General features: G+C 37.9%; 1 protein-coding gene across 4 annotated transcripts in view; it reads right to left on the bottom strand.

Annotated features, from left to right (window-relative positions):
• NDUFAF6 (NADH:ubiquinone oxidoreductase complex assembly factor 6) overlaps window positions 1-11,883 on the bottom strand; it is a 16,259-nt gene that overhangs the window by 3,433 nt on the left and 943 nt on the right. For 3 of the 4 annotated variants that reach the window (XM_029087212.1, XM_010176954.2, XM_029087213.1), the window contains exons 2-6: window positions 11,690-11,812; window positions 7,304-7,360; window positions 5,682-5,784; window positions 2,878-3,011; window positions 976-1,077 (exon numbers count right to left, since the gene is read on the bottom strand). In XM_029087212.1, coding sequence (XP_028943045.1) covers window positions 976-1,077; window positions 2,878-3,011; window positions 5,682-5,784; window positions 7,304-7,360; window positions 11,690-11,812 — 519 coding nt within the window. The remainder of the gene's footprint in view (window positions 1-975; window positions 1,078-2,877; window positions 3,012-5,681; window positions 5,785-7,303; window positions 7,361-11,689; window positions 11,813-11,883) is intronic. The other variant, XM_029087214.1, reaches the window with a different exon arrangement.

Raw genomic sequence — 11,883 nt, 5'->3', positions numbered from 1 at the left:
CATTTTACCTTCAGAAAAATGAAGAAGGGCTCTCCTACCTTTACTGCATAAAATGTTGTGATCACAGGTAATGCTGTTATTTATGATATTAATAGTGTAAATGTAGAGATAAATCTGGCATTTCTTTACTTTGGAGTGGTATCTTTCCAGACTACCTCAACTACAAGTATTGGGTGCAATACTCAAAGTATACATGTACGTGTAAACATAAGAAACTCTATACAGTGCTTCTTCCAAGTTTTGTTTTCCAGATAAGGCAGACACAGCATTGCTGACGAAACATTCTTCTGCTTTTGTACTATGTACCAACAAGCAATTCGGAATGTCACTAAAATAAGAGCATTAAAGAAAAATACAGTAGGACTCTGCAGTTCTTCAGGATTCATCATCTACTGTTCCAAGCAAATAAAAGGCTTTCCTAATTCACTTGGCTGTGAGTCAGAAAAGAAATAAACAGAAAGCACCTTTCCCAACACAGCTTTGAGCATGGCTGGTCACGTCAGGGAATTAATCCCCAGTCCCACACACACTAACCAGCAGTTAAAGGCAAAATGCTCTGCTCTCCTGGCTGCTGTTCCACTGTGCTGTGAAGTACCATGTGCAGAAGTGCTTTCTATGGTGCTGATCCCCTGCTGGCACATAGTTGCATTTATAGAAGTCTGCTTGAAGTTTCTCTCCCAGCAATAAGGCTTTTAGGGAGTATTTACATATATGCAATTGGACATGTCTGTGAGTAAACTGCCTCCTGTACATATAGATAAATATAATATTGATACAGAAGTAGTGGTAACATTTAAAGGTTTTATGTGTGGTTTTGTTTTGTTTTGTTTTTAATTTAAACTCTCAGAGTAATTAGAGGTCAAATATTTTTAATTAAGTATGCAGCTGTAAGTCTTCTAACAAGACACACACAGTGCTTTGTGAAGATTAGCATCAATTATGTTTATTTAAATAAATAAAAGGAAGGAATCTCACATGTTCTAGATGAATATGGGCCTGGCTGGCAATGTCATAAATAACATCTCTTACATTTTTCTCTTGCTTGCCTCTTATGAAATCCTCTTGTGAAACTCCATGCTAGACACAGGAAGGAAAATAAAAAAGAGAAAAACCATCAATAAATAACAAGTTTCTATTTTAGCTAATCAAAAACCTGTCCCAGCAACCAAACTAACAACAAAAGACTGACCAGCCTACATTTTTTACCATTGCCCCCTCCTTTTTTATTTCTTTTTTTTTTTTTTTTTTTTTTTTTGGTCAGTCACTTGGAAAAAAAATCAAGAAAACAAAAAGCACAGTTGCTGCAGACCCTCTCTGCATGAATTTGATCCCTAAAGACTTTGTGGTCAGCCAGATAATCAAGTCAGATTTGAAAGTTTTGGGAATTTACATCAGTTTAGATGCCCAATTTTTAAAAGTATAATCCAACAATCGATATTAAGAAGAAAGCCAGCAACAGCTAACACAGAACCTAGGCTGGCTTATGAATCAAGTCATAATCTTGGGACTGGTGTGCACAAAGCTTGCAAAAATACCAAACAAAAATAAAAATAAAGAATACAAAAACCCCCCCACCAAACCACAACTACAAAAAAAAAAACCCCAAAACCCCCCAAAAAACCCAACTCCAAACTTATCATTTGACTATAGCGACCAGTGTAAGACATAATATGGTATATTCAGGATTGCACCAGTTGCCCGTTCTTCTCGACAACACTCAGACATGTGAAAGCTGTATGAAGGTAGGCAGGTAGGCTTCACAAGAGAGAGAATCCAGTAGAACTCTGTGATACTTGCCAGCAGCTGAAATGCTCACAAGATGCTTAGTCTGCACAGAAGGGATACAAGCTGGTTTACAGTTTCACTGTAAAACACCTTCCATGGCAAGGAATGAATGTGAAATTTCAGGCTATGTTTGAAAAGCTAAAAACTTGGAAGGTCTCCCATACCAACCAGCACCACATGGGCTGAAAGCAGGGTGCAGCTTGTTTCTGCAGTCTTACAAACCTGACCCATATTAGTATCTACATTTTTGCAACTACCTAAATTACTAAACTTCAAATCAAGACTTTAAATTGTATTGAAATGATATGCAGAAAATACCAACACAACTGCCTTAAGCATCACCAAAATTACATAAGCTTTGGTTAACTATAAAAAGAATAGCATTAACATTTAAAAATAAAGACTGGAGATGAAGGAATAACACCTGCAATAGCTACAGATCTAGCTAGAAAACATTAATGAAAAAATTTAATCCCATTTTACCCAAATTGCAAAATCTGCTAAATTCCAACGCAAATTAGGTGTAGAGTTTATATTGGAGGACTATACCATCTCCTACAGCAATGTATGGAATGTATGCTTACAGCTAGCAAATATGTAACCAAAAAAAGCCAACATCAGAAAAACAAAAAAACAAAACCACCAGCACGTTTATGAAAAGTTAGTAAAGAGAAACCCAATAAGGTTGTTCAGAAGTAAAATTTCTCACAGTGCTTCCTTTATGGGGATAGGAAAAAAACCCAAAAACAACAACAAAAAAACCCCCAACCCAGGCCCCATTCCCTATCTGTATTTCCAAACATTAATGGAAAAATTCCTGAAAGCTAAAATTAAAAAACTACATTAAAAAAAAAAAAACCCACTTAAAAAACCAACCCAGAAACTCTAGAGTTTAATGAAGATCACTCCTCTCATCTCCCAAAAGATATAAAGCCATGACAATGGCATATTACTAGGCCACAGCAGAAAGAGCTAAAATAAAGAAAAAAAGGTGTTCTGTTTCTGGCCTAATAAATTATGATCTCATATCTAGAGTTGAGGGACTCAGTTAAACACTATACTGTTCAAGTCCAGACAACTTGCTTCTCTTACCAACATACAAATGTCCATGGGAAGAAAGACCTTTTGTCTTGTACTATGATACGGAGTTGCTCTTAAACAGGTAACAATGCCTTGTGCTTTCCCAATGTGACTGGCTGCATGGTCAGCATGGATGTCCCTCACACCTAAAATTGCAGAAATAATATGTTTAGAAACATACTGTCTGGCCTTTTGAGAGGTGTAGCCTTCCCTGATGCATATCACAGTCGTATTTAAGGAAAGCTAAGTGCAATGGTCTGTGACAGAACTGTCCATGTCATAAATTGCCTTGAGATCTCCTCTCAGAGGTGCAAAGCAGCAAGCGAATTCATTGATTTCCAGATTCAGGAGCAAGATGCCTCTTAGCTTCCTGCAGTTTCTGCAGAGGGTATACTTAGCAGAGCAGCACCTATTTAGACAGAAAACATCAATACACAAACTCATTTTCATTGGCATGTCCTCTCCCAAGATAAGAGCATTCCACAAACTGTTTTTCCTGCCAGAAAAATCATTCAAGTGTGAGATTCCTGACAAGCACCAATGCTCCCAGCAGGGTTTCGATTCAGCAGCGCACTGAGGCCACTGAGAATGACCCTATGCTTCACCCCAGAACCTGTATTTCTGCCACCTCCCTTGTGCTGCCATCAGCAATGAGGCAGTAGCATGGCAAACTGAATCAGATCACCAAAGCAATGGAAAACTAACTTCAGTTACTGCATGGTCACACAACTGCAAGGACTAAAAGAAGAGGCAGATGAGTTGGGCAGAGCAGCACCATTGCTCTTCATGGCAAGACCACACAAAGTTGGCTTAGACTGATCATAAAGCCGTAACGTTTTCACAGGACTGACCCAGGATAAAATGAAAATTTAAAGCAAAATGGAAATTAAAATTTGCAAAGGCTCTAACAGAAGCAGCATACTACAAAGAAAGAAATGAGGATACAAGAATTGCAGATCAATGAGCCTAACTGACACCCAAAACGATACTGGGCACACCAGAGTCACTGCCCAAGCCCACCTGAGCTTTGCATGGGTCTCAGAAGCCTTTGTGAAACGGTGGCTATGGGCAGACTACATGGACTTATTTTGGCCATGGCAGCAGGAAGTAGAGCGTGGCTTGGAGGAATCAATGGATGTAACTTACTGATACTGCATGGGCAGCTCAGGCTTTACATATAACTAGGAATTAAAAATAAAAAAAGCTCAAAGAGCTCAATGACTCATGCTCAACCTGGGAATATATCCCAAAAGCAAGGTTCTGAAAAGGTTTAACAAAATTATTGAGGAGAACTAAACTCTCAACTACTTAGGTAATGAATCAGAGAGCACAATATTTATATTTTTAAATGACAGGAGCTCAGAGGAAGTACCATGACTTTGGACAAGATTACCAGCCAAAATGAGCTTGACAAAAGAAGTAACTCAAAATCAGTAAGAATAAAGCAGCACTGCTACTAGAAGAGATACACACAATCTGGAGACAGGTCAGGAACAAAGAAGCTAAGAAGCACAAGAAATTTAGCAAATGTGACCTGTAACAAAACCAAGTTCACATAGTCTGGAAAAGACTGCTGACAGGAGACACCAAGAAAAGCTGTTCAATTAATTTCTCCAATTGTGGAAATAACAACAGAAGTTAACTGTTTGATAAGCAGTGAAGGAGACTTTTGCTTAGACATTTTGTTACATTGGTATATTTTAGAGAAATTAAACATGACAATAGGGCACATAGAAAATCCAGAGCCCCCATAGCAGACTTTCAAGAACAGGATTATCTGACTTGTATCAGGAGTGACCCAAGCATGACTTCACTCCTTTAGGATGGAAGACATTTCTCAGAATGGAAGATGTTGACACTTCTCATATTCCTACATTTCTTCAATCAGAAGTTCAGAAAGACACTTGCAACATTTCACTGATTTCCCACGGAGGAAGCGAACATCAGATGTTAAGAGATAGGTTCCTCATTCCTTCCTAAGAAGAATGTGCTCACCATACCTCTCTTTCTACTTCTCTCTCTTTTTTCTTTCTAAAATCTTTTAACCTCAGCACTGGCCTTCCATCAGACTATTCTGATAAGCAAGAGGAAAATATTGCTGCTCCAATGCTAAATACTACTAAATAATAATAATTCTCACCCTTCTTTTACATCTGAGCTCATACAAGGAATACTTCCATAATGCAACAGACACCTCAGAGAAAGTTACCCTCCTCTTCCCTGCAAAGGAACAGTTCTTTCCCAATGTGTGACATGACACAGATACTAGCTCTTAACCACAAGGATCATATCATCTTTCTTGTGGTTTTTTTCATATTGATAGTTAACCTACTTTTAGGAAGAGGAGAGGGTTCAGACTCAAATTTACAAAATCACCAGGGGAAGTTTATAGGTCAGGATGTCGGCTGCTTCACAATAACCAGTGTACATCACTGAAATATAGCGCAGAAGACCTACAGTACTTCGTGTTCTGACAAGTGGGACAATCAGAAAATATGGTGAAGAACTGAATTTACCACGGTCTGTAATGGGAGCAAGAAAAGAGAAGACAAAGCAACAAAAAGAACAGTAGGAACCCACACTTCAATAAGCTTTCCACTGAGCAACTTCTAAGGAAAGTACATAGTTCTAGGACAGGTACAGCAGGATTCCAGATTTATGGTTGAGCATTCAAAAAATATCTGAAGTATTACCTAAGGCAAATTCTACTGAAATTAAACTCCAGTGGAAAAAGAGTGAGCTTTTTGAAACATCAATAAATATTGTACCTGCACTAATGAGTCATCAACAAGATTTAGAAAGAGGAAAACACCTACCCAGCATTTCCAAGGTGAGGTACAAGAGAGCACTCTGCGTATTCTCAGCATACATTTCAAGCTCCTGGATGTTACGGTATGCTCTGTCATCCAAATTCTTCTCCTGTAATATGAACACAGAACTTCAGTAAAACGTAAATATAACTGCTATTTGTACAAGTTTATTACTAGAGTCACGTCAGCCTAATCCACTATTAGAAAAAAAAGAACAAAATTAAGAGATAAGAGAGTATAAACTCAGACAGAAGTAGTCACCAAAGCTTTTAGCACGTCTAACATAACCAAATAACTACATATAACTGTAGTGAAGTCTGGTTACTCGAGCAAATATAACCTTTTGCAATAATAAGAAATCAGAATTCTACATAAAAAAGATACAGCCAAAACAAAACATCATATGGTATTCTTACACTACGGCATTACCAATTTTAATACTTAATTTGCACCTGAAGCACAGAGAAATTTAGATAAATAGGAATGTATTTCTTAAAACATGCACAAAAATCAATCCACCAAAAACACAGGTTTCAAAGTCATATGCAAATACATCCAAAAATATAACATCCTCCACAATTCTTCCTGTCCTAGTGGCTTTTGTGGTTAAAACATACCAGTCTTAAGATTAAAAAAGCCTGAAGTCTTTCATAGCAATGACACTCAGCAAGTAACGGATCATCAGTTTTCACAAGGTGTAACTTCATGAGACACCGACTGTAGCAGCAAAGCTAAGTTAAGAAATTCCTGCCCTCAGCTATTCATTTTTGCCCTCGTGTCAAGAGCTGGTAGCTGCATTGCTATACTGGTGAAATTCTTCCTTGTTTTTTCCATGTAAAAGGGTGGATATTCTAAAATTCATGTGATTTGAATGCTCCAATTTAGAGTACTGCTTAGAAAGAACTCCACAGCCATGTGGAGAAGCAGTAAAGTGTGTCAGAAAGGTTCAGACAGGTCATTTAATTTTTGAGATTCTGTATCCATGACTCATCACAAGGGAAGGTTATTTAGGGGCATTGACATGGTAAGAAAAGAGGTGACGAGGAGTGAGGGGATGCCAATGATGTGGATTTGTGTAACTTTTTGCAATATGGACAATGTCCTTTCTCTCGGAGCAGGACTGGAATGGCACATAAAGAGACCGGGTATGAGTTTCTCTTCTTGCGCATCTTCATTTCCTTTTCTATTAAAATGTAGTTTTCTAGAATTCTTAACAGTTGCATATGGAGACCTGCTACTTAATCCCATAGGATGGAACTTCCCTCACTTACATACAGAAGGGTATCTAAGTGTAACTCCCAATGGATTACCTCTAGGGGTAACCACTTCACATCAGGAATACAGACCAGCAACAGAAAATATGAGCACAGATATGCTGGTTATTGGAGTAGGGAACAAGATGTGGATTTACAAACTACAGTTTGGCCAGAAAGAGTAGAAATTATGAGCAGGGACATCAAGGAAGAATTAAAAGGAAATATAGCAATGCCATTCTTAAAGAGAAATACTACTGTCTGGAAAAGATTAATGACTTAAGCTTCTATTTTTCATACAAACATAAAAATAAGGGGGAAAAAAAATCAAGTGTGACTAAAACTGGAATCAGACTTTGAATGGTAAACACTTACTCTTTCATCAATGATCTTCATGAACCACATTTTAGTCAAGTTATGCCTCTTGACAGCCTGAAAATTATAAAATAGAACATCCATGTTAATGTACACAAAGTGATGGTAGTGCTGTATTCTGAAGGCTGACATATTTTAGATCATTCTTTTCTTACAAGGATTGTATTCACTGGGTTAAATGAAAGTGGCACGTCAGTGGAAAATTAGAATCTTTGTACAAAAATTTTCAAATAGCATTTGTTACAAGTTGTTGCATGCAAAAAAAGAAATGGAATCTTGGACATCAAGCCAAGATTTTAAAGCATTTCTTTAAAAAAATATTTTTTAAGTAATTTATTATTTCATGGAGCCGTATGTTCCCACAAAATATTTGCAGATAACTATGTTCACTTTCCAAAGAGAACAGTTTCTTCAGAGTCAAGGAATAAAAAATTTCCCCTGCAAATTTTCAAGAAAACATCAGTACAACATACCAATATGTACCATAAAGACAGCATCCTAACAAAGGAATATAATGAATATTATGGTTTTGTTTAAAAAAGTATCCCACAGCATCTCATATTCACACATTTGTCTTTTGGCTCTTATCTTACATTTGACTTCCTTCCCACACCACTTCATTCTATCAACTTGCCTCCAGTCCTCTTACTTACACACACTGAGTTTTGCAGAGGACATTGTCAGAAAGACTACAATCACACAGAAATATTTATAAACAAAACTTACGGAGCAGAATTCTCTCAATCTTAGCCTTTAGAGCTCACTTCCAACTTCTTTACATCCATTATATTTGTAAATACTTTTTCAAAGTTTGACAAGACTAGATCTTCTTGTTGATTCAACAAAATCTGCTTGAGAAAGTACGTCATACGTGCACAGGCAAATTTTTAGTTACAACTACAAATTCCAGTTTTGCTTCTCACTTGTTTGTCTTGACTACCATGTTGTAAATGAAATCCTTGAAACAGCCACAGGTCAAGACCTAAAGCACCAAACTCAGTTCTACTAAGTTACCCAATTTGTACATTATATCCATTTTAAGCTACCTTGATTCAAACACACAGGTCTTCATTTTTCAGAAGTTTTGAAAATTGGTTCGTCCACAGAAATGAATGGAGAGTTGGGCCCCACTTTTCACATGCTCAAAATGGACAGATAAGTAAGAACAAGCACCATATGGTTGCCATATAGGTTTGAGCTATTAATAATTCTAGAAATAGTATTAAAGGCTATTTATATACTTCATTAGTGCATAAAACTCTTGGAATCCAAATGTCAGTATTCTGGGATATACAAAACTTCAGGAAATATTTAACATGATAAATTAGTATTTATTTTAGTATTTATTCTGGAAAATCAAAATTGTCCCAATACAAACTCAACAGTTAGTTCGCTGCAGTGCTCTGCAGTGTTGAGAGCTCCTAGAAATACTTTCTGAATTGTTTTTCAACATCTTATGTCGCAACCAGATCTAGGCTGTCTTATACTGGTCTTCCTTCAGATAAATCCTATGTAAGGTGAAATCTTACCACAGAGATAGACAAATTCTTTCTTCTGCTTCAAATTCAATTTTCTGTTTTGTGAGAAAGGAGTATGACTGGTAATTGGTATTTCAATAGCTGAAGGATTTATATTTGAATGTTCTACTGGTTTTGGCTGGGAGTTAAAAATTTCTTCATAGTAGCTTGTATGGGGCTACATTTTGTACTTGTGCTGAAAATAATGTTGCTAACATACTGATGTTCTAGCTACTGCTGAGCAGTTCTTAAACAGCGTCAGGGCCTTTTCTGCTCCTCACACTGCCCTGCCAGCAAATAGGCTGGGGGTGCACAAGAAGCTGGGAGGAGACACAGCTGGGACAGCTGATCCCAACTGACCAAAGGGATATTCCAGACCATATGATGTCATGCTCAGCAATAAAACGAAGGGGGAGGTTGGCAGGGAAGGGCTGCTGTGCTCAGGGGTTGCTTGGGCATCAGTCAGTTGCTGGTAAGCAATTGTTTTCATTTGCATCACCTGTCTTTCTTGGGTTTTATTTTTCTCTTTGTTATTTTCTTTCCTCTTTTCCTTACAATTATTATTATAATTTCTTTTTAATTATGAAACTGTTTTTATCTCAACCACCAGTTTTTTGTCCTTCCAATTCTCTCCCCCATCCCACCACAGGGGGAGTGAATGAGTGGCTATATGGTGCTTACTTGTCAGCTGAGGTTAAACCACAACAGTGTTTTGGGTTTTCTGTAAGTTACTCTTCTGCTAATAAACATTTCAACCCCACACTGATGCACACAAACAAGCAGCCTGAAATGAAAAGTGGTTGAATGAATATATAGTCATACCCAAAACTAACTTGTACCTAATCGACTCAATCAGACAACTAAATGAGAGGATATCTCCAGAAACAAAAATAAGTTAAGCTACACTAAAGCAAGTTCCTCCTTGGAAAGGAGACAAAAGTATTTTGGGAGAAAACGGTTTTGTTCCTGGGAATTTTGCCATATGCTAGAAGAGAGACAGAAAGAAGGAAATAAAAAGCAAAGGCACAGATTGATATGCAAAATTACCAATTCTGCATTCTAATGTCTGCATTAAAATATCACTCTAGGTGCATCTTCAACTCCCATAATCCCATAAAAAGGCTCAGAACATTTACAAGTCTTCATTCTAACTGCACGAGGGCTTTGTTGTGGCTAAGGCACGCACTTTGTCTGAGCTGGAGACACCTATGAATAGCTCTGGTCCTCCTAAAAGTGACTGTAACGGGTGTTTTTCTTTCATTTTGCTTTCTGGCTTTACCTATGTTTTCTCTTAGTTAAACTCTATCTTCTTTAAATCCCAATTTTAATCTAAACATGAGTGTTGATAGACAGGAACAAATGCTCACTTGTGCTTTATTTCACATTTGAAGGAGGAAGAGTAATGGAGAGGCCACAGCTTTAGCACTGCCAAAAATCACTAAAAGAGGATTTGGAAAGGACTCATTTTTGTGGTGTCAGAAGTGCAGCAGAGTGGATGTGAAGCCAAGATGGCAACAAGTGAAATGCTCTAATCCCACAGGAACTGCATTGCTCTAACCCAGCAGGACAGTGAGTGTCCTGCTTTTCCCAGGATTTTAACAGGAACAATGCAGATAAATACCTGGATGAAGACTCTACATTTCACTGCCTGTTTTTCAGCAGGTCCATAAACCTACCTACCTATAGATCTACGTTAACTGTATTGAGCTGTTGAGATCTACACAAACTGCAGCTTTTCCTGTCCAGGAGCTTAGAGATCTCTAGTTTAAATGCAGGTTCTGATCTTCTAGAATAGAGGCCTTATGGAAGCTGCTCTTTTGGAAGGTTCTAAGATTTGCCGTGGCCCATGGCTCTAAGATGACAAGTTAGCAATGTATGGAATTTCCATCCCTGAAGAAATTCAAAATTCAACTCAATGTGTCCCTGACAACCTGATCTAACTTTGATGTTAGATTCTCTTTGAGTAGCAAGTTGGACTAGATGACAACCAGAGATAAAAACCAGAGATATAAGCTAAAATATTCTGTGGTTCTATATCAGCATCAAGGGCAAATCAATTTACACTGCCTTCAGACCTTCAATCATCCATCAGACATACCAATGACAGGCCTAACTAGAAACAAAATAAACCAGAAGAAAGCCTCTGTTTCTTTGGCCACAACCAGAAGAGGAACAGATCTGTAGGTGTACTTTATGTGTGATGCTCTAGTGCCTGCAGAACTCCGGCATCTTGGTAAAAATAAACTGTTAAGTTCACAAGTACATTCCCTGTTTCTCAATGCATTGTTAAGTTCACAAGTGCATTTCCTGGTACTCAATGCACACAAAAGGATCTGTGCAAAACATAATACATAAATAGAAGTCATCAAGCACCCTCTGATGCAAGAAGCAGACTGTATTAAGATTCTTCCTATTATCCAGTAACTAGGCATGGAGGTCTTGGGCTTTTCCTCATACCCTACTTGCTAGTTCAACCTCTGATCTTAATCTCCTGTCTTTTTGTACAGCTTAATCTCTCCAGGCAGGACGAGCACTGGCTCAGGAAAGTATACCTATGCAGTTCACTTGCTATCAACTGACGGCTCAACAGAATTTACTCCATCCTTCACCTAAGCAGAAGAGAAAAAAAACAGATGGTTCACAGAAGTCGGACCTTCCAAGCAGGTTATACCTAAATATCCTCCTTCTCCAACTCTGCTTTTTGGTTGTAGGTAACTTAAAACACCACACACAAACACAACTTACATTATCTGTTTTATATAAAACAATGCTGTTAACGATGCAACACAGCACACACAAAACAATGACATCATTTCCCACAGTAATATTTCAGTTAAGTGAATTTTAGGACAATAAAGGTATATTTTACCCTCCACAGTTCTGTAGCAACTGGCTGATGTGGTGGGTTATCACAGTATATATCTTCCACAGCCTCCCTCCAGAACTGCATTCGCATCAAACCCGTAGTCTTCTGAGTTATGGAGTCTTTAATCTGGAAAGGATACATCTGGAGTGAAATTCACAGTGTCTTTAAGGCACTTGGTCTATCTACACTGAAAAGAC

Source organism: Antrostomus carolinensis, unplaced genomic scaffold, assembly GCF_000700745.2.
Source record: "Antrostomus carolinensis isolate BGI_N321 unplaced genomic scaffold, ASM70074v2 scaffold25691, whole genome shotgun sequence".
NCBI lineage: Eukaryota > Metazoa > Chordata > Aves > Caprimulgiformes > Caprimulgidae > Antrostomus > Antrostomus carolinensis.
The sequence above is the reverse complement of the archived record's forward strand: the minus strand, read 5'-3'. Positions and strand labels throughout refer to the sequence as shown.